General features: G+C 46.9%; 1 protein-coding gene across 1 annotated transcript in view; it reads left to right on the forward strand.

Annotated features, from left to right (window-relative positions):
• The window catches only part of CRY2 (cryptochrome circadian regulator 2), a 38,487-nt gene extending 15,183 nt beyond the window's left edge, over window positions 1–23,304 (forward strand). Inside the window, exons 4-12 of the mRNA XM_077818589.1 lie at window positions 1,990–2,174; window positions 12,814–12,902; window positions 16,329–16,469; window positions 17,073–17,384; window positions 18,226–18,377; window positions 18,538–18,740; window positions 19,260–19,349; window positions 20,467–20,608; window positions 21,169–23,304. Of these exons, the coding sequence (XP_077674715.1) occupies window positions 1,990–2,174; window positions 12,814–12,902; window positions 16,329–16,469; window positions 17,073–17,384; window positions 18,226–18,377; window positions 18,538–18,740; window positions 19,260–19,349; window positions 20,467–20,606 (1,312 nt within the window). The 3' untranslated portion in view covers window positions 20,607–20,608; window positions 21,169–23,304. The remainder of the gene's footprint in view (window positions 1–1,989; window positions 2,175–12,813; window positions 12,903–16,328; window positions 16,470–17,072; window positions 17,385–18,225; window positions 18,378–18,537; window positions 18,741–19,259; window positions 19,350–20,466; window positions 20,609–21,168) is intronic.
• The last annotated feature ends 127 nt before the right edge of the window (window positions 23,305–23,431 follow it).

A 23,431-nucleotide genomic window follows, 5' to 3' on the forward strand; every position in this document is an offset into this window, starting at 1 on the left:
AGGGTGGAAGTTTCTGAATTACTTTTTGAAGGGTGCAGGGAAGAAAACGCTTCCTTCAAGCTGCACAGGGCTTGTTTGGGTGACTTTGCTATATACCAGCAAAAGCTTCCTCCTTTTCAGTGTTTCCTACCCTGTATCTTACATTGTTTTATCCACATGAAGGAATGTGGTGGGAGTCTCTGTTGAAAATCTTTCTTTAACATGACCATGCTCTGTCTTTAAAAGGCTCCCTGTCCCTCCCAGTATGCACGAGAGGTCCTGGCATTTATGACCTAGATCTGAGCAGCAGCAGCAGCTATGATAGATTTGTTAGAGAGCAGCCTCCTTCCTTCTGGCTGTTGTATAGAGCTGGGAAGACCTATCACGCAGTATCACATGTGACCAGCTGCTCTGTGAAGGCCCCAGGCGAGCATGGAGCTCCTCCCCTCTACACGTGCAGCTGATGGGGAGGAAGGGAGGCACATGGCATTTCCTGAAACACTAGGCTCCAAGCTCAGTCCTTGCATAAGTTGTTGACTGTCGGGATGGGGAGGGGTGGAGCTTCTGCAAGTGCTCTTGTAGGAGTGCTGGCTTGGCTGTTTCAGCTTTACATAAACCTGGCACTGTAAGCTCTCCCTGTTTTCCTGTTAACTCTTCTGCTCCTGGCAGTATGCTGGGGACAGTGGTGAGGAAAAATGCCCCTGTTTCTACTCATGGAGACTCTGCCAAGCGGTCTTCTCCAAATTCTTTTTAGCTCTGGGGAGGGAGACACCTGTTCTGGGAAGTTTTAGAGTAACAGCCGTGTTAGTCTGTATTCGCAAAAAGAAAAGGAGTACTTGTGGCACCTTAGAGACTAACCAATTTATTTGAGCATGAGCTTTCGTGAGCTACAGCTCACTTCATCAGATGCATACCGTGGAAACTGCAGCAGACTTTATATATACACAGAAAGGAAGATGATGTCTGTCTGTATCTGTGCAAGTTTTTTCATGCAGTTGATAGATTTCCACTCCATACGGCTAAATGCAGTGCCTTGCATAATGACAGGTTTCAGAGTAACAGCCATGTTAGTCTGTATTCGCAAAAAGAAAAGGAGTACTTGTGGCACCTTAGAGACTAACCAATTTATTTGAGCATGAGCTTTCGTGAGCTACAGCTCACTTCATCAGATGCATACCGTGGAAACTGCAGCAGACTTCATCACATTTTATTCCCCAGTAGAGACTTGGGCAGGCTGTGGGCACTTAAGAAGGTAGAAGGGAGCTGTGGCTACCTTGCCGCCTGTGCTCTTGGTTTGAGCTGAAATGAGTTAGAACACTAAAAAGTAAATGACATACTGAGTATGTGACAGAATTGCTTGTGATCAGGTGGGGTGGGGGAGGGATGGGGATTTTTCTACTCCCAGGAGAGGAGGTGAGGCACACTGGGCTTTCTTTCCTCTGAGGGGGTAGAGGAGGGGAGAGTGACAGATGGACTGAGGTTTGTTCTTTAGTGTGGAGGAAACAGGAACAAGCACAGGCTGGGATTTGTCTAGTGCAGGGTGGGGGCTAGATGCAGGCTGGGATTTCTCAAAGATGGGTGGGGAGCACATGAAATAATGGAAACTTGGATTTTGCTGATCTAGAGAGTGCGGGGTGGGACAGATAAACTAGTATTTTTCATCTGGGGGAGCAATAGAAAAGAGGGTGACTGTTGTAGGTTGGGTATCTCACTTTGGGTGGGGGCACAGATTGTTTCAGGCTTGGGTTTTTCTGGGAGCAGGCCATGGCGTGGGGACTGGTGTAGGCTGAGATGTCTTTTCCTGGAAATGGGGTTAGCCTGGAGTTTCTTTAATACCTCGCTGAGGGGACAGATCCAAATGGAGGAGGGTGAATCTGTCTGGGATTTCTCTATCCGGAGAAAAGAATGTCCCTGAGTCCAAGGGGGCTAGTGCTTGAGTGGTCTTCCCCCACTTCTCCCATGAGAATAAAGCTGTTTTCCAACTCTTGTCTCCTGGGCCTGTGTGTCTAGAATAATCGAGCTGAATGGCCACAAACCACCTCTCACATACAAGCGTTTCCAGACCATCATTAGCCGCATGGAACTTCCCAAGAAGCCAGTGAACAGCATAACAAGCCAGCAGATGGAGAAATGCAAATCAGAGATCCAGGAGAATCATGACGACACGTATGGAGTCCCATCTCTGGAGGAGCTGGGTATGTGTCTAGGGCTGAGGGGGCTTAACTGCCAACCAAACACACTCTATTAGAATGTTTCTGCCAGCAGGAATGCTTCCAAAATGGTTTCACTGTTTTCATCTGATCTGGGCAGGCTACAGCCTTGGGAGCAGTACACTCAGTGAGTCATGGAATTTGGGAAAATGAGCCACTGATTGTCCATCTGTCTGTGTTATGCTTGATTCTAAGTGCAAACTCCCCTCCTTCCTTCCCACATCTTTGTTGATACCTCTCAGGTGTGAGCTGCAATCCTTTGCCTGCTTTTTCAGCCCTGGGGCCCTCACAGTGCTGCTCAGTCCTGACCCACTGCATCCTCTGCTATTCTGGTCCCTGACAGGCTGCTTGTGACGGATCCGGGAGTGTTAATCATGCTAAGCTGAGACTATTACACTTGCTTCTCTGTGACTAAAAAGGATTAATTTGGAGACTCACAGAGACAAAAGTTTTTGTTGAAACTGCTACCATTCACCCTTAGGTACCCATTGGTGTTGAGGGAATCAGTGTTTGCTTCCAAGCTGTGTAAGTGCTTGGATTTGATTTGGAGGAGGGAAATTGATGGTAGAGAGGGGAGGGAGAGAATATGTATGAATCGTTCCTGTCAGACCATCTGGAGTAGTTCACAAGCATGCGTGCCAACCTCAGGACAGACTTTCAAGAAGCAGGGCGCACTCACTCAAATAGGTTGAGAGTTCTGTACTTAAATTTCACCAGCCAAGCAACAAGTGTGATCTCCTCAAGCATTATAGCTTAACCAGCTTAACCATGAAGTCAGACAGTCCTCTTAGGTACTATCTATCCTGCCACCCAGGCAAACTTGCCTTTGTCATAGATGATCCTTTACACCAAAAATCACAACAGTATTCAAGTTACTCCCAAGCCTAAAGGTCCAGTCGCTTTTCTCAGGTCAGTTACATCTTAGATCTCACACCAATGACAACACTTGTAGCCAATCCTATAATTTATTAACTAAGAAAAAGGAATGGGTTATTTACACAGTTAAAGTAGGTAAACCTATACACACGAGTTCCAGCAGTGAGACTGAGGCGTCGGAGTCGCAAGTGGCTCTTTGCAGCACATGGTATTAAAACACTGATTTAATTAACAACCAATCAGGGTGCTTTTATTATGTTAATCAATTGTAATTGACAAAATAATACTTAGTCAGTCATTTTGCTGTGAGAATAATTTTTAATATATAGTAAATAATGAATTCACACTACTGTGACTCTTTTGCATAATGTTAATCTCAAATTTGGCTCCTGAACCACTGACGTCAGAGTATCACTGAGTTAGTCTTTGGGTATGTCTACACTACGAAATTAAGTTGAAATTTATAGAAGTCGGTTTTGTAGAAAGCGTTTTTATACAGTCGATTGTGTGTCCCCACACAAATGCTGTAAGTGCATGTAGTCGGCAGTGTGTCCACAGTACCGAGGCAACCGACAACTTCAGGAGTGTTGCACTGTGGGTAGCTATCCCATGGTTCCCGCAGTCTCCGCCACCCATTTGAATTCTGGGTAGAAATCCCAGTGCCTGATGGGGCTAAAACATTGTCGCGGGTGGTTCTGGGTACATATCGTCAGGCCCTCCTTCCCTCCCCCCTTCCTTGAAAGCAAGGGCAGACAATCATTTTGCACCTTGTTTCTTGAGTTACCTGTGCAGATGCCATACCATGGCAAGCATGGAGCCCGCTCAGCTAACCGTCACCGTATGTCTCCTGGGTGCTGGCAGACATGGTACTGCATTGCTACACAGCAGCAGTTTATTGCCTTTTGGCAGCAGACAGTGCAGTATGACTGGTAGCCGTCATAGACGTAGTCCTGGGTGCTCTTTTAACCGACCTCGATGAGGTATGGGGCACCTGGGCAAACATGGGAGTGACTCAGCCAGGTCATTTCCCTTTTAAGTTTCGTCTCATGGCGATTGAGTTCTACCAGCAGTGCACTGTCTTTTAATCAGCAGCCAGCAGAAGATGATGGCCAGCAGTCATACTGCACCGTCTTCTGTCGAGCACCCAGGAGATGACGATGGCTAGCAGTCGTACTGCACGGACTGCTGCCAGCAACATCTATAAAGATAGATGAAGTGGCTCAAAACAAGAAATAGACCAGATTTGTTCTGTATTCATTTTCTCCTCCCTTCCTCCGTGAAATCAACGGCCTGCTAAACCCAGTTTTGAGTTCTATCCTTGAGGGGGCCATTCTGTTTCTCGCAAAGCCCACCCCCTTTATTGATTTTAATTCCCTGTAAGCCAACCCTGTAAGCCATGTCGTCAGTCGCCCCTTCCTCTGTCAAGGCAACAACAGACAATTGTTCCGCACCTTTTTTCTGTACAGACGCCATACCACGGCAAGCATGGAGCCCGCTCAGATCACTTCGGCAGTTAGGAGCACATTAAACACCACATGCATTATCCAGCAGTATATGCAGCACCAGAACCTGGCAAAGCGAAACCGGGAAAGTAGGCGATGTCAGCGCGTTGATGAGGACATGGACACAGACTTCTCTCAAAGCACGGGTCCTGGCAATGCAGGCATCATGGTGCTAATGGGATAGGTTCATGCGGTGGAACGCTGATTCTGTGCCCGGGAAACAAGCACAGACTGGTGGGACCGCATAGTGTTGCAGGTCTGAGACAATTCCCAGCGGCTGCGAAACTTTCGCATGCTTAAGGGTACTTTCATGGAACTTTGTGACTTGCTTTCCCCTGCCCTGAGGTGCAAGAATACGAAGATGAGAGCAGCCCTCACAGTTGAGAAGCGAGTGGCAATAGCCCTGTGGAAGCTTGCAATGCCAGACAGCTACCGGTCAGTCAGAAATCAATTTGGAGTGGGCAAATCTGCTGTGGGGCTGCTGTGATGCAAGTAGCCAACGCAATCAAAGATCTGCTGATATCAAGGGTAGTGACCCTGGGAAATGTGCAGGTCATAGTGGATGGCTTTGCTGCAATGGGATTCCCTAACTGTGGTGGGGTCATAGACAGAACCCATACCTTATCTTGGCACTGGAGCACCAAGCCGGCGAGTACATAAACCGCAAGGGGTACTTTTCAATAGTGCTGCAAGCACTGGTGGATCACAAGGGACGTTTCACCAACATCAACGTGGGATGGCTGGGAAAGGTACATGACGCTCTGGTCTGTTTCAAAAGCTGCAGGAAGGGACTTTCTTCCCAGACCAGGAAATAACCATTGGGGACGTTGAAATGCCTATAATTATCCTTGGGGACCCAGCCTACCCCTTAATGCCATGGCTCATGAAGCCAAACACAGACAGCCTGGACAGTAGTCAGGAGCTGTTCAACTACAGGCTGAGCAAGTGCAGAATGGTGGTAGAATGTGCATTTGGACGTTTAAAAGCGCGCTGGCGCAGTTTACCGACTCAGTTAGACCTAAGAGAAACCAATATTCCCACTGTTATTACTGCTTGCTATGCGTTCCACAATATCTGTGAGAGTGAGGGGGAGACGTTTATGGCGGGGTGGAAGGTTGAGGCAAATCGCCTGGCTGCTGGTTACGCACAGCCAGACACCAGGGCGGTTAGAAGAGCACAGAGGTCAGGGGCGCAGTGCGCATCAGAAAAGCTTTGAAAACCAGTTTCATGACTGACCAGGCTACAGTGTGAAAGTTCTGTTTGTTTCTCCTTGATGAAACCCCACCACCCCTTGATTCGCTCTACTTCCATGTAAGCTAACCACCCTCCCCACCTCCCTTCAATCACCGCTTGCAGAGGCGATAAAGTCATTGTTGCTTCACATTCATGCATTCTTTATTAATTCATCACACAAATAGGGGGATAACTACCAAGAGGAGGTGGTGGAGGAGGGAAGGACAAGGCCACACAGCACTTTAAAAGTTTAAAACTTATTGAATGCCAGCCTTCTGTTGCTTGGACAATCCTCTGGGGTGCAGTGGCTGGGTGGCCGGAGGCCCCCCCCCACCGCGTTCTTGAGCGTCTGGGTGAGGAGGCTATGGAACTTGGGGAGGAGGGCGGTTGGTTACACAGGGGCTGTAGCGGCGGTCTGCGCTCCAGCTGCCTTTCCTGCAGCTCAACCATACGCTGGAGCATATTAGTTTGATCCTCCAGCAGCCTCAGCATTGAATCCTGCCTCCTCTCATCATGCTGCCACCATCTTTCAGCTTCAGCCCTCTCTTCAGCCCGCCACCTCTTCTCCTGGTCATTTTGTGCTTTCCTGCACTCTGACATTGTCTGCTTCCACGCATTCGTGTCTGCTCTGTCAGTGTGGGAGGACAGCATGAGCTCAAAGAACATTTCAGCGCGAGTGCGTTTTTTCCACCTTCTAATCTTCGCTAGCCTCTGGAAAGGAGAAAATCCTGTGATCCTTGAAACACATGCAGCTGGTGGAGGGGGAAAAAAAGGGACAGTGGTATTTAAAAAGACACATTTTCTAGAACAATGTGTACACTCTTTCACAGTAAACCTTGTTAACATTACATGCATAGTACATGTGTTTTTGTTCCAAGGTCACATTTTGCCTCCCCCCAGCGTGTGGCTAGCCCCTCCACCCTTCCCCCTCCCCATGGCTAACAGCGGGGAACATTTCTGTTCAGCCACAGGCAAACAGCCCAGCAGGAACGGACACCTCTGAATGTTCCCTTAAGAAAAGCACCCTATTTCAACCAGGTGACCATGAATGATATCACTTTCCTGAGGATAACACAGAGAGATAAAGAAGGGATGTTGTTTGAACGCCAGCAAACATACACTGCAATGCTTTGTTCTACAATGATTCCCGAGTATGTGCTACTGGCCTGGAGTGGTAAAGTGTCCTACCATGGTGAATGGAATAAGGCTGCCCTCCCCAGAAACCTTTTGCAAAGGCTTTGGGAGTATATCCAGGAGAGCCGCGATGCCAGGGCAAATTAATCATTAAACATGCTTGCTTTTAAACCATGTATAGTATTTTAAAAGGTACACTCACCAGAGGTCCCTTCTCCACCCGGCGGGTCTGGGAGGCAGCCTTGGGTGGGTTCGGGGGGTACTGGCTCAAGGTCCAGGGTGAGAAACAGTTCCTGGCTGTCGGGAAAACCAGTTTCTCCGCTTGCTTTCTGTGAGCTATCTACAACCTCATCATCTTCCTCGTCCCCAAAAGCTGCTTCTGTGTTGCCTCCATCTCCATTGAAGGAGTCAAACACCACGGCTGGGGTAGTGGTAGCTGAACCCCCTAAAATGGCATGCAGCTCTTCATCATAGAAGCATCATGTTTTGGGCTCTGACCTGGAGCGGCCGTTCGCCTCTCTGGTTTTCTGGTAGGCTTGCCTCAGCTCCTTAAGTTTCACGCGGCACTGCTTCAGGTTCCTGTTATGGCCTCTGTCCTTCATGCCCTGGGAGATTTTGACAAATGTTTTGGCATTTCGAAAACTGGAATGTAGTTCTGATAGCATGGATTCCTCTCCCCATACAGCGATCAGATCCCGTACCTCCCGTTCGGTCCATGCTGGAGCTCTTTTGCGATTCTGGGACTCCATCATGGTCACCTGAAGCTTGCCACGCTGGCCAAACAGGAAATTGAAATTCAAAAGTTCGCGGGCCTTTTTCTGTCTGCCTGGCCAGTGCATCTGAGTTGAGAGTGCTGTCCAGAGCGGTCACAATGGAGCACTGTGGGATAGCTCCCGGAGGCCAATACTGTCTAATTGTGTCCACAGTACCCCAAATTCAACCCAGCAAGGCCGATTTCAGCGCTAATCCCCTTGTCGGGGGTGGAGTAATTAAATCGATTTTAAGAGCCCTTTAAGTCGAAAAAAAGGGCTTTGTTGGGTGGACGGGTGCAGGGTTAAATCGATTTAATGCTACTGAATTCGACCAACTCCTAGTGTAGACCGGGGCTTAGATTCCAAAAGGTGATAGAAAATGTTATGATATGCAAGCTTTTATGTCCTCTAAAGCTAACCCAAGCCTAGCAGCTTAGGGATCCCTTGCTTATGCTTAGAAATAGTTCCCTCTCCAAATTCCAAGCAGCATAATGATCCAGTTCCTTCTGGTCAGGGATTTGTATTCTCTTCCCTCAGAGCCCAAACTGATGGGACTGTTTGTGCCATCTCCTCTTCATCGTTTGGGGTGGTGGTGGGAAGAAAGTCTTTTGTCCTTTGTTTCAAATGGTTCATTTGGTTTCAATGCAGGCCCAGCACTTACATTTATTTAATGCTTCTTTCCTGTTTCTTGTGTTACACAGCAAGAGGTTTACAATGAAAACACTCAATATAACTTTATACTGAGAGGTACAGATGTTGTAAGTCAGATCAGTACATGCAGCATCCTATAAACATTTCATCAAGTCTAACCACTAAACGCATTCTTATAAACTTAACATCTAGTTTAACAATGCTAACGCTCAGATAAGCCAGGCTGGTTTCTAGCTATGAATTTGTCAGTGCTCAGTGAGGCCTAGTGGCCTTGGCATGAGCTGCCACCTGTTCTGCCAGCTTCACAGTTCCATGCTTGTCCGCTTCAGTCTCATCAGCTGCTGATGGCTCTACTCAAAAAATGCTCAAGGCAGAGGGTGATGCACAAATCCCCACCCCAGATCAAGGATCTGAACCTAAACGTAAGCAAAGGGCAAGGTTATTGATTATGTTAGGAGTATTGTTTATATGTAGATAACAGTGCAGCTGTCAGCCTTCCAGTAGTATCTGGGTACTGTGGGACGCTGCCTCCGTAGGCTGGGACGGGGAGGGCTGTGTGAAAAGTTCGTAGGACTCGGCAGAAGCCCTTATATATGAAAATAATGGGGGATTTGGCTCTTGAGGATAGTCACATTCTTCATTTTGATCTGAATCTGAACTCCCCAATGGTTTTGTAAACAGGGAGCTGCATAGGAAAACTGCATTGCTGCTGCTCATATTGTATTTGTTCTGGGGATTAATATGACGTAGTTGCTCAGTGCTGTTTAGTCCTGTATCTTCACTAGTACTAGATTGAGAAACTAAGAGTCTCCCTTGATTTGCTGGCTATGTGATGGGGTACTTCTGGGTTGGCTGGAAGATATTTCCTAGATTAGCAAATCTGATAAGGCAGAGGTGCCTGTTGTAATAATTGGGCCTCCAGATTTACCCTAATTGTGAGCTCAACTGTAAAAAGTGTGAGTGTAAGTTCATAAGATGTCACGCTAACATATAACAACAAATGGTGGTCGGAAAAGGTGCAAAAGCGAGACAGACTGAATTAGTCCAAACAAAAAGGCCTACTGATACAACTCACAAGAAAAGTGTGGAACCAGAAAACTAATAATCCAAAATTGGTATATTGGCTATTGGACCTAACTGGTGGACTAAACAATGAGGGGGTAGGCTGTTCCACCCATCACTCCTTTTTGGGTTCCTAAAGAATGAGACTTTGAGAAGGAAAATTGGCTACTGGAGCATGTTTCATCATCATGGCTGCTACTCCCACCTGGGCATCGTGATCCTGAGAGATGTCCTGATGAGGGAGGGACCGAGATGACACAGCCACTTCCTCCAGCTGAATCCCAAACACCACCCGGGATGTGAGACTTTGTCTCCACCACATTCCCCCACCTGTCCTTTTCCTTTCCTACCTTTTCTTCTCTTTCTTATCACTCTCCTTCATCCTTCTCTCTTACAAGAGTCTGGCTTAGCCAGCGAAGACTGTATTTTGTAATGCTGCTGTAAGCCTGTGACCAGAAAGAGCCAATTAAATGCAATGTCTTAAACAGCCTAGTGTTGGTACAACTTTGCCAGGTCTTGGAGTGGCTGATAAGACCGGGTGCTGTGTCTGTATTTTTATCGGCAGTGAGGGTGCAAGAGTCAACATAAGATATAGAAGCTGCATTTTCTATCCTTGCTGTTCTTTTCTCTCGTTTTGTGTAAGTTTGTGTTTAGTCTTCTAGAAAACAGGATCTGACTTTAACAGCAGCAGCTTTGGTCCATCTCCCCAAAAGGACAGTTATTACCATCTTTAGTACAATCTAAAACACTGTCAAACAAGGAGAGTTTTTAGAAGGAAAATCCCCCAGCTCAAGTGAACAAGGGATGTTAAAATGAAAACCTTACTAAATACTTACTTTTCAAATGCTTTAACTGTTTTTTCCTTTTTTCTCTTGTATCTTTAATAAAAGGTTAGAGGGATTTCTAATAGTGTGTTTGCCATGGTGCTAAGCAGGGTGTGGTTTCTGTACAACAAATCCCTAAACTTGTTTAAAATTCTTTAATGTTGGAGAGTGACTGGGTTATGAAATCATAGAAATGTAGCTCTGGAAGGGACTTTGAGAAGTCAAGTCCAGCGCTCTGTGCTGTTGCAGGACCAAGTAAAGCTAGACTATCCCTGACAGGTGTTTGTCCAACCTGTTCTTAAAAACATCCAGTGATGAGGATTCCCCAGCCCCCCTTGGAAGCCTAGTCCAGAGCTTAATTACCCTTATAGTTAGAAAGTTTTTCCTAATATGTAACCGAAATCTCCCTTGCTGCAAATTAAGCCCATTACTACTTGAACTACCTTCAGTGGACATGGAGAATAATTGATCACAGTCATCTTTTATAACAGCCCTTAACATATATGAAGACTGTTTTCAGTCTCCTTTTCTCAAGGCTAAAAGTGCCCAGTTTCTTAACCTTTCCTCATAGGTCAGGTTTTCTATATGTCTGATCATTTTTCGTCGTTCTCTTCTAGAGTCTTTCCAGTTTGTGCACATCTTTCCTAAAGTATGGCACCCAGAATTGAACACAGTACTGCAGCTGAGGCCTAACCAGTGCCAAATAGAGCAGGAAAGTTACTTCCAATGTCTTACATATAGCACTCCTGTTACTACACCCCACAATGATATTAGCCTTTTTCACGGCAGCATCACATTGACTCATATTCAGTTTGTGATCCACTATAATCCCAGGATCCTTTCAGTAGTGCGACCACCTAGCCAATTATTTTCCAGTTTGTGCATTTGATTTTTTCCTACCTAAGTGAAGTACTTTGCACTTGTCTTTATTGAATGTCATTTTGTTGATTTCAGGCCAATTTGCAAAAAAAGGGTTGCTGTGAGTTCTCCTCCTGTCTTCCAAAGTGCTTGCAACCCTTCCCAGCTTGGTGGTGTCTGCAGATTTTATAAGCATACTCTCTACTCTATTATCTGAGTCATTAATGAAAACATTGAATAATGACGGACTGCTGCGGGATCCCACTATATATGCTCTTGCAGTTTGACAGTGAACCACTGATAACTGCTCTTCGAGTATGGTCTGTGAACCCACCTTATAGTAATTTCATATAGACCATATTTCCTTACTTCGTTTACGACCATATCTCATGGGACTGTCAAAAGTCTTACAAAAATAAAGATACATCACATCCGCTGCTTCCCTGCTATCCACTAAGCAAGTAATCCTGTCTAAGAAGGAAATTAGGTTGCTTTGGCATGATTTGTTCTTGACAACTTCATGCTACCTATTCCTTATAATGGTAGTATCCTCTAGGTGCTTACAAATTGATTGTTTAATAATTTGTTCCAGTATCTTTCCACGTAACGAAGTTCGGCTGACTGATCTATAATTCCTCAGGTCCTCTTTGTTCCTCTTTTTAAAGACAGGTAACTATGTTTGCCCTTCTCCAGTCTTCTGGAACCTCACCCGTCCTGCAGGAGTTCTGAAAGATAATTGCTAATGGTTCTGAGATTGCTTCAGCTAGTTCCTTAAGTACCAAGATGAATTTCATCAGGTCCTGCCAACTTGAATGCATCTAACTTATCTCAATATTCTTTAACCTGTTCTTCCCTATTCTGGTTTACGTTTCTTTCCCCTTGTTGTTAATATTAATTGTGTTGAGTTATATGTTCACCATTAATCTTTTTAGTGAAGACTAAAGCAAAATAGGCATTAAACTCTTCAGCTTTCTTGATGTCAGCAATTGTTTGCTCTCCTTCCCTGCTAAGTAGAGGACCTACGCTTGGTCTATCTCTTGCTCTTTACTGTATTTAAAGAACTTCATCTTGTTGCATTTTATGATCCTTGCTAGATTTAACTCATTTTATGCCTTAGCTTTTGTAATTATGATTATGTCAACACCTTCAACTGTTTGGATCCATATAATCCATCTGAATTAATACAGCATGCCCCCTGCTGGCTGTTTGGTTTATCATTGATACTGAGCCTGATGGAGGATGCAGTAGATCAGTGGTCTCCAAACTGGGGTGTGCGCACCCCCCCCAAAGGGTGTGCAGGAGCACCGCTGGATGGCACTCCGCCGTTTTTTTCTTCAGCAGTAGCTCTGCACGTCCACGGTTGGTGTTCCCCTCTGGCGGCGCATCTGTGATAGGTCTTCCGGTCTTTACCCTGGCGTGCGCGAGCCAAAAAGTTTGGAGACCACTGCAGTAGATGACCACCCTACATTGATAGGGTCTGTGTATGAATGATGGTGGGGTGCCCCAAGAATGCTGACTGGAGAACTTAATTTGGGGACAGGCTTCTGTACTGAGGTGTCAGAGCAGTCATGCTTGCTTTGCTGTAGAAGGATCAGAGCAGCAACAATAAACCAAATGTTCAGAGAACTCAGGAGCTGTCTTTTTCAAGTCTGATACTGTTGCTGCTGGAGCCCTGCTGGGCTCTTTGCATAGTGTTGGCTTCCAGCCTTACCACCCTGTTTGTTCCTCTCAGGTTTCCCCACGGATTGTCTTGCCCCAGCAGTTTGGAAAGGAGGGGAGACAGAGGCCTTGGCCCGGCTGGATAAGCATTTGGAAAGAAAGGTAACCAACCCACTTTCACTCAGAAAATGGTACTTTCTGCATGCTGAGGCCTCTGGCTAAGGAATATTAATGCTGGTTGTCATCCTTGTTTCTGCTGCTTGTAGCAGCAGACACAGCTCTGTGCTGATGGGAATGCCTCTGTAGGACCCAGGCTGTGTGGGGCATAGGGAATGTGCCCTCCCCACTTCTAGGCTTCAGAGGACCCAAACCGTAGTGGAAGTTCACTGATGTATGTGCATTTAGGGGTGGAATTCACTCGCTAAGCAATGCTGGTGTTGCTGTGCCCGTGGAGCATGAAGGGTGTTGATTCCCATTCTCTCTGGGGTAGCATAGATGAAGAGAGCCTTCCATCAAGGTACAGTGCTGGCTGCAGACAGCCTTCCACCTCCTTTTTAATCTTCACTTGGAGACATTTGTGCAGGTGCACTAACAGGACAAGTGCAAACAGCCGGGCATTTCCCAGGCAGGGCATGTGAGGACTGTTAATACAACATATGCCACGTTATACCTTGAGCCACTCATTGTAATATCTAGACACTTTTTGTTGACCCTGTTCTTTTTATTGCTTCACACAATGTAAATGAAACAATAAGAACAGGAGTATAAGGTGTTACTAGTAACAATACAAGACAAAATTACTCAGACAGAGATGACTGAGTTCTCTTTAATGCTAGCCTTTCTTAATGATGATTGTGCAGTTCACAACTTCCCCCAATGCAGCATGGCAGGATGCAAGTAAAGCTTCAGCATAATACGCAGGTAGTGCTGAATCTCAGCTTTATGTGATTGCAGGTTGCCATGTTCAATGATAGTCTTTCCTCCTGGAGTCACCTGCTGCATGTCAGGGCGACAGTTAAGATCTCTCTTCATGCAGCTCAGAGTTGGATGTACTTGAAGTACTAGGATGTACCTTTGGGAGGTCCTAGGCCCAGACCTATGCTGCAGACAAGAGCTAATAGCTCCCTCCCAGATCAGCATGACTAGATCAAAATCCCTTTGAGTGGAAAGTGATTTGTGGGCCTCTCACTGCTGTGGGAGTGCTGGAATGATCAGCTTGAAACATCGCCAACAAATGGATGAAGCCAGTTCACTAGGGATACTGTCAGAGAAATGGAGGACTTGTGGCACCTTCAAGACTAACAAATTTATTTGAGCATAAGCTTTCGTGAGCTACAGGTCACTTCATCGGCTGCATTCAGTGGAAAATACAGTGAGGAGATTTATATACACAGAACATGAAACAATGGGTGTTACCATACACATTGTAACGAGAGTGATCAGGTAAGGTGAGCTATTACCAGCGGGGGGGACGGACCTTTTGTAGTGATGATCCCCCTGAGGGTTACCAAAAGAAACTACAGCATTTGCTCAAGAAACTCCCTGAAAAAGCACAAGAACAAATCCGCACAGACACACCCCTGGAACCCCGACCAGGGGTATTCTATCTGCTAACCAAGATCCATAAACCTAGAAATCCTGGGCACCCTATCATCTCAGGCATTGGCACCCTGACAGCAGGATTGTCTGGCTATGTGGACTCCCTCCTCAGGCCCTACGCTACCAACACTCCCAGCTATCTTTGAGACACCACTGACTTCCTGAGGAAACTACAATCCATGAGTGATCTTCCTGAAAACACCATCCTGGCCACTATGGATGTAGAAGCCCTCTACACCAACATTCCACACAAAGATGGACTACAAGCCATCAGGAACAGTATCCCCAATAATGTCACAGCAAACCTGGTGGCTGAACTTTGACTTTGTCCTCACCCCTAACTAGTGCACATTTGGGGACAATGTATACCTTCAAATCAGCGGCACTGCCTTGGGTACCCACATGGCCCCACAGTATGCCAACATTTTTATGGCTGACTTAGAATATCGCTTCCTCAGCTCTCATCCCCTAATGCCCCTACTCTACTTGCGCTACATTGATGACATCTTCATCATCTGGACCCATGGAAAAGAAGCCCTTGAGGAATTCCACCATGATTTCAACAATTTCCATCCCACCATCAACCTCAGCCTGGACCAGTCCACACAAGAGATACACTTCCTGGACACTACGGTGCTAATAAACGATGGTCACATAGCCACCACTTTATACCAGAAACCTACTGACTGCTATGCCTATCTACATGCCTCCAGCTTTCATCCAGACCACTCCACACGATCCATTGTCTACAGCCAAGCTGTGCAATACAACCGCGTTTGCTCCAACCCCTCAGACAGAGGCAAACCCCTACAAGATCTCTATCAAGCATTCTTACAACTACAATACCTACCTGCTGAAGTGAAGAAGCAGATTGACAAAGCCAGAAGAGTACCCAGAAGCTACCTACTACAGGACAGGCCCAACAAAGAAAATAACAGAACGTCACTAGCCATCATCTTGAGCCCCCAACTAAGGACGACCCATCTCTCTCACAGAACTTGGGAGACAGGCCAGTCCTTGCTTACAGACAGCCCCCCAACCTGAAGCAAATACTCACCAGCAACCACACAACAGAACCACTAACCCAGGGACCTATCCTTGCAACAAAGCCCATTGCCAACTGTGCCCACATATCTATTCAGGGGACACCATCGTAGGGCCTAATCACATCAGCCAGATTATCAGAGCCTCGTTCACCTGCACATCCACCAATGTGATCTATACCATCGTGCCAGCAATGCTCCTCTGCCATGTACATTGGCCAAACTGGACAGTCTTTATGTAGAAGAATAAATGGACACAAATCGGACGTCAAGAATTATAACGTTCAAAAACCAGTCGGAGAACACTTCAATCTCTTTGGTCACTCAATTACAGACCTAAGTGTCAATTCTTCAACAAAAAAAAACTTCAAAAACAGACTCTAAGGAGAGATTGCTGAATTGGAATTAATTTGTAAACTGGATACAATTAACTTAGGCTTGAATGAATAAAGACTGGGAGTGGATGGGTCATTATACAAAGTAAAACTGTTTCCCCATGTTTATCTCCCCTCACCCCCCCCCCCCAACTGCTGGAAATGGCCCACCTTGATTATCACTACAAAAGGTCCCCGCCCCCCCTGCTCTCCTGCTGGTAATAGCTCACCTTACCTGATCACTCTCATTACAGTGTGTATGGTAACACCCGTTGTTTCATGTTCTCTGTGTATATAAATCTCCCCACTGTATTTTCCATTGAACATATCCAATGAAGTGAGCTGTAGCTCACGAAAGCTTATGCTCAGATAAATTTGTTAGTCTCTAAGGTGCCTCAAGTCCTCCTTTTCTTTTTGCGGATACGGACTAACACGGCTGCTGCTCTGAAACCTGTCAGAGAAATGTAAGGGGCTTTAATGAACCTACTAGAGATAGTTGTGTCCCTGCCCAGCAGCCTGCTCCTTGGACTGCTGCATTTCTGAAACCCATTCTCTTTCCCAAATGCTCCTAGGCTTGGGTTGCAAATTATGAAAGGCCAAGGATGAACGCAAACTCGCTGCTGGCGAGCCCCACTGGGCTCAGTCCCTATCTGCGTTTCGGCTGCTTGTCCTGCCGCTTGTTCTACTACCGCCTCTGGGAGCTGTATAAAAAGGTGAGAAAAGGGGGATGGGAGGGTGGGGGGTTCCTCCAGAGCCGGCAGGCCTGGGGCCAGGCTGGTTCCTAGGACGGGTTGTGTTAATTCCCTTGCAGTTCTGTCCTGTTCCATTGTTTCTGGCCCAAGAAGCTGTAGGTTGATATTCCCCCCTTCCCCCGCCCCTAACTCCTCTGGCTATGAAGCAGTGCTCAGCTCTTTAAATATAGTTGCCCCTACTGGGGGAAACTTACAAAAATGGCAAGACTCTTGTAGACATAGCTACTTTTAAAATGTAGTAATTATCTGGATTCTCAAGCCTGAGCCCTCATAATCATTAGCTCTAGGTTGGCTCTAGTGCCTGTCCTCTTGTTCTGGTGAGATCAGTTCCTTCAGTTTATCAGACTAGATTAAAGAGAGGTGCTTTCTGCCCCAGTGCGTCTGGTGTCTGGTAAAGGGCTGTTCAGAGGATAGCTCCATAGCTCCAAATGTTGCTAGCAGTCTTGGTCTCTGAGTGGGAATTGCCTGTAGTGATGGGGCAGAGGGAGGGTTGAGGTGAGCTGCCCAGGTACAGGAGCTGGGAAAGGCTAATATCTCTTTGTCCCTGTTTCTCCTCTTCCACAGGTGAAGCGTAACAATACACCACCGCTCTCACTATATGGGCAGCTTCTCTGGCGGGAATTTTTCTACACGGCAGCCACCAACAATCCCAAATTTGACCGCATGGAGGGGAACCCAATCTGCATCCAGATCCCCTGGGACAGGAATCCTGAAGCCTTGGCAAAATGGGCAGAGGGCAAAACAGGCTTCCCTTGGATTGATGCTATCATGACCCAACTGAAACAAGAAGGCTGGATCCACCACCTGGCTAGGCATGCAGTGGCCTGCTTCCTGACCAGGGGTGACCTCTGGATCAGCTGGGAGTCTGGAGTCAGGGTAAGTCTGGAATTTCCAGAATTAGGCAACAGAGCATGGGGAGGGCAAAATCCTGTTGGCACATTCTGCTGGGATGGCAGTACTGTCATGGCAATCATTTGACATGTAGAGTAGTGTGGAAGAGAGGATGATCTAGCTGGCTTTGCTTCGGTCACAAGCCTGGCTTTTTCTGCCTAGTTCAGTTAAGTCCTAAAAGTGATGATGAGAGAGTCTTCAGTTACTAAGTAAATGTAAATGGGACCCATTGGTTAATATGGGCTGTTATCTAAAAAGTGCCCCCAGCCCAAGTGGAGGCAGAGGCATCCCTGCCCTAAGGGGCTGAAAACACTAATAGACAGTGGAAATTGGAATACACAACTCCTAGGAACTAAATTGGACAGGAATTCAGTGGGTTATTAGTAATATATCCTGCTTCCACTCAGAGTGGGGGATGGATAATGTGAGACTTAGAGGGAAAAGCCCTTATTCACTTTTGATTGTTCTGCTGCACAGAACTGCTGTGCTCCTTCAGTGTCTATTCTGCATGCTTACATTACACTTCCAAGGCTAGGATTGATGTCCAAATCTTGTAGTAAAACTGTACAGCAGAGTCCAAAGCAGCAGGAGCTAACTGGTAGTGTTCGAAAACATGACCAGACAAGGCTTCTCATTGGAAATGATTGAGATGTAAGGAACTATGGTAGATTAATTGATCAGGTGTCTGCTTTTTGTTCCAGTTACCGAGATCTGTTTCCTGATTGCCTCAACTTCATACTTAGCATCTATCTTCTAGTGTTCCCTGCTGCTGGGTCTTTCCCTTGGAGGTTGGTTCCCTCACCAACTTTCCCTCTTATTACTGCAGGTGTTCGATGAGCTACTGCTGGATGCAGATTTCAGTGTGAACGCCGGCAGCTGGATGTGGCTTTCATGCAGTGCTTTTTTCCAGCAGTTCTTCCACTGCTACTGCCCCGTCGGTTTTGGGCGCCGCACAGATCCCAGTGGTGACTATGTTAGGTGAGTAATATGGATGGATGCTTCTCATACATCCTAGCATGGCAGTGACACACAGCTTCACAATCTGCCTGCCTGGGTAGCCGCCTTGTTGCTTATCCCATACTTGCGAACTCTTTGTGGCTGTACTCTGAATAAGGTGTCATCTCTTTATGTGCTGCAGGCGGTATTTGCCCAAGTTAAAAGGCTTCCCCTCACGGTACATCTACGAGCCATGGAATGCCCCTGAGTCAGTGCAGAAGGCAGCCAAGTGCATCATTGGGGTGGACTACCCCAAACCCATGGTGAACCATGCAGAGACCAGCCGGCTAAACATTGAACGCATGAAACAGATCTACCAGCAGCTGTCACGCTACAGGGGCCTCTGTAAGTATGAGGTGCTGTGAGACACTTGCTGCAGTTTGCACTTTAACCCTGTATCAGCTGAAGTAGAGAAGATGGTTGGGATGGGAGGGGAATTCATAATACAGCAAATGGCAGCTGTGCTCCTGACCAGCCCTTTGCAGGAGGAAGTGGCTTCTGCCCAAAGTTTCTCTAAGGGTACGTGCATTCCCTGGAAATGCAGACAAGACCGTGAGCATTTCAGTATGGCAAGCTGTGAAGGTTGGGAGTAGCTGTCAGGTAACTGAAATTGGGAAGGAGTCTACTGGAGATGAGAAACCCTGTGCTTCACTCCTAAAGCCCATGCATAAGATCCCAATGAGAAGGGATCGTGGGGGCCAGGACCTGTGTCCCCAGCAAGCACTGAGCCAACTGAGATTTAAACCTCGCTCCTCTTTCATTGACACATGCACCACTACGTGTTTGCACTCTGCGTGGTCTGAGCTCCCTGTGAAAAGCAAGAGCCTGTTCCTCAGTGGAAGTCAGTGATCATTCTCTTCCCAGGTTTGTTGGCCTCTGTCCCTTCCTGTGTGGAAGATCTCAGTAGCCCGGTCACAGACACAACGGCAGGCCAGGGCAGCAGTACCAGTACAGGTGAGCAGGAGTTGTTGGTAAATTACCTAGACAAGTTAATGGGCACTTGGAGCCCATAACTGGATAGAACGTTACTTCAGCAAGGAACAGGTGTGTGGGGGTAAAATGGTATAGATCGGGGTGGGCAATTTTCACAGGGGGGCCACTCCACGAATTTTGGCAAGTAGTTAAGGGCCACACATTTCTACTATATTAATAGAGGGGGTGCAGGGGTCTGGGAGGGAGTTTGGGTGCAGGAGGGAGCTCTGGGCTGGTGCAGAATGTTGGGGTGCAAGAGGGGGTGCAAGGTGCAGACACTGGCCGGAAGGCTCTTACCACAGGCGGCTCCTGGCTGGCAGTGCAGCAGGGTGCTCAGGCAGGCTGCCTGCATGCTGTGGCCCCACACTGTTCCCAGAAGTGGCGGTGGCCAGCTGCTGCTGGCACGTCTCTGCACACCCCTTGCGGGGAGGGGGCCAGCACACGGAGCCGCTTCTCCCACCTCCGCGCAGAGATGTGCCAGCAGCAGCTGGCTGCTTCCGGGGGCGGCCTGGGGCCACAGCAGGCAGGCAACATGCCTGAGTGCCCCACTGTGTCGTGGGACTTTTAGAGGCCCGGACTCGGAGATCACGAGGGAGCAGAGGAGGCCGGACAGAAATGTTAGACTGGCCTGATCTGGCCCATGGGCTGTGTTTTGCCTGGTATAGATCTTATTCACTTTAATTTAGACTTGCTGGGAATTCCCAAGAGAGCTCTTCCTAAAAGGCCCACAAAACTCTAGTACATGATGCCAGAAAGAATCACTGATTGATTATATTTCTATGGAACCTGTCTGGACATGGAGGGGTGGGGAGTTGGAAATAATTTTTCTATAAAACTAGCCCTTTACTAGAGTAGGAAGACTCTGGTGATTGTCCTGGGCTGGAGTTGCTGAGATTCAGTATCCTGTCTATGCTAACATTTGTGTGTCCCAAAAAAAAAAAAAAAGTGGGGGGAGGTTGTGGCTGCACTTCCCGTTGCTTTGGCATTGTAGGCTCTCCTTTTCCCCTGCTGTCTCGGCACATAGATGCCTAAAGCAGTAAATGTGAGAAGCCACAGGGCCAGAGGAAACTTTGCAGTGACTCTCCTCTCCCAATTGTAGTGCAGAGGCTGTTGCATTGTGGCCAGACCTCTCCAAAGCGTAAACATGAGGGAGTAGAGGAGCTGTGCACTGAAGAGTTGTACAAACGAGCCAAAGTGATGGGTCTGCACATTTCAGAGATCCCCAGCAAGAACTTGTGAACGTGAGTAGCCCCATGATCTTGCTCTGGGATAATTGGAGGACTGTGGCCCTCCTCAGTCTTGTTTCTTGACGTTGGTGCCCAACTTTAAATGCTGTCAGTAGTTTAAAAATCTAAAACTGTCTTACTGTGGTTTTGATGGCCCCACAATTCTACCAAGTAACTTCTAGTGGGTCTCCTGTCTCTTATAGTCATGTCACTATATTGCTTGGCAAGGTTTTAGCTTAGCTGGCCATCAGAGGGCAGCAGCATTGTTAATTTAGCAAACACAGACTGCTTTTAACCTATGGACCAGTTCTGCAGGGTGTTGTTCCCTTCTCACAGGAACCAGCTGTCCAACATAATCAGACTTCACAGCCTGGTCCCAATCTGCTTCAAATGTTGCAGGCTGGGGGGGAGAGCAGCACATCTTTGTGGGGGCAAGATGCTGTTCCTCATACTCCACTTGAAATGCTCCCGACAGTCCTGTTGGAGAGAAGCTGACTGTGTTCTGTTCTAGCTCTAGTTCTGTAAAGGGGACTGATACCTAAATGCTCCTTTCTCTCTCTCTTTTTTTCCTGCAGCCAGAGATGGGAGAATCACAAGGGAAGAGTTGGGGTGCTGGAGTGTTCACCACAACAGTGGAGGGGTGCTGCTTCCAGAGGGATCAAAGCTTTTGACCAACAGCTGAAAATGTGGGGTGTCAGTGTGAATGTGTAATTCTGGTGGATGCCACACAGAGATATTGCATCACTTGTGCTTGAGTACATTTTGGCTCACTGGCATACAGAAGCCCTGAGACCTAAACCTGTCTCTTCTCGGCCAAACCTGGAATCTGCCCAGATTGGAAGAGAAGTTCTTTTTTCCATTCACTCCCAGGTGTATCTTTCCTTCCCATTTTCTCATGCACTGGTCCATTTGCTGCATAATTACAGGGAGCAGTATCTGCATGTCAGAAAAAAATATTCACCCTTCCTATTAAGTGGCAGGCAGTGAAATGTCTATCACCCCCAAAACAGGCCAATTCTCCTGTCTGCATGACTCTCCAAGCATCAAGGGGGTGTCTGTTTGAACAACTCCAGTCTCAAAGCATGTTGAAGTATCCACCTGTATGAGACAGTCAGCAAAGTAGGGGGATTGGGAAAAAAATGAAGCTGTAGTAATGGGACATCAGTATGGCAGTAACCATGACCACCCTTCATGGACCAGGAGCCCTTTAAGATTCACTGAGCAAATAATATTCATACTGGTGCCTGATCGTGACCCTGGCCAGTCTTCAAATGGGGCAGATGTCTAGAATAGGCAGTTGAAAGCAGGCTTTTGCTTCTAGGGGTCATCTTGGGGGGGAAATTTCAAGAGAAGGCTGACTCTTCTGAAAATAAGCCTATGACTTGACCATAGGTGAAGCTTTCTCCCAGAAATTTGCTCCTCTAAGTAGCAGAGAAAGCTACACCTGGTGGGGAAAACCATTCTGGCCATACTGGGCTCTGGACTCTACCCTTCTTGCACTTTTTCCTTAAGAAGAAGACCTTTCAAACAAAAAGTGAGCAATGTCCAGTGTGGAACCTGTGCAGTGTCTGACGTGGAGTGAATGTACCATTAGAATGATGCTGCGCTGTTGGGCAACTTCTATAAGCGAGTCTTCCTTGGGCTCCATAGCCCATTCTTTGTGGATGTCCGCTCCCCTTCCTGTAGGTTGCAGTGCATTTGCATCTGTGTTTTTGGTTTCTGCATTGTGTAATCCTGTGACCATGTACCCTGCACAACATCCTTTTCCCCACACACCTGCATTCAGTGCTTTGTATTCTAACCTGACAGCTTTGTAGGACATACAGGTTGTTAACCATACATCCCCTGGTCTTGTTCTGTATTTCATGCTCTGTTTCAATAGGGTGTTCGCAGGCCCTCAGGCTGCATCCCCAGATGATGCGTGGAATAGAGTAGAGGAGCCTCTGTTCCTGCAGCCTTCATAAGGAATTGTCTCCAGTAGCTGTTCTTGGCACTACATGGTTATTCAGTCTGAAACCCCTACTTGGCACAGACCTAGTCCCTAGCCGAAACAGCTGGTCAGGTTCACATATAGCTTCACCTACTAATAACCTGCTCCCTTACCATGACAGTGGAAGACCATAGTTTCCCGTCTTGAATAGATTTGGATTCAATTTTGGGACCCAGACTTTGAAGTCATAAATGATGCTGGGGTTACAAGTAGAAACTGATTCAGGGGCATCTGAAAGGTTTACAATATGGGGAGGTGGGACAGTTGTTTAAGAACCAAGAGTTAGTTTATTAAACAGCGGCTAAATAATCTTTCCCTCCTACTAACAACACTAGGGCATTGACCCTAGATTTCCTTTTCCAGTGGAATCTATTGACCAGATTTTCCAAGCAAACACTAAGTCACCCCTCCTGACCTTGTTTGGGTGTCTATTTTTCCAGACTAATGTTCTCTAGAGAGGGTTTAGAAATAATGCAGTAATTCAGCATAGCTGGGGTTTTGTCTCCAAATCTTTACCCTGAGGGGCCCCTATAGTCTAGTAGCTGTAGGGGTTAGGGGAAGGAGACACCACTGTCCTCTGCTGCAGAGAGAAGGGGAAAGAAATGCACTTTGTACACTTAGAATTTAGAAATTGTGACTTCTGTCATATGGAAGATTTCATGCTTATACAACCATTTATCTGTAAATATGACATTGTTTTATAAATGTCTTTAACCCTCTACTTGCTGCGTTTTCACTTATTTCAAGTGAGTCAGGTGTAGGTTGGAGGGACTTTCTGTACTGGGGCAAAAAGTCTTCAAGTAGCCTGTTGCAAAGCTTTGTGGATGTCAGGGGAGGGGAATATGTGC

This window comes from Eretmochelys imbricata, chromosome 6 (assembly GCF_965152235.1).
Source record: "Eretmochelys imbricata isolate rEreImb1 chromosome 6, rEreImb1.hap1, whole genome shotgun sequence".
Classification (NCBI taxonomy): Eukaryota; Metazoa; Chordata; order Testudines; family Cheloniidae; genus Eretmochelys; species Eretmochelys imbricata.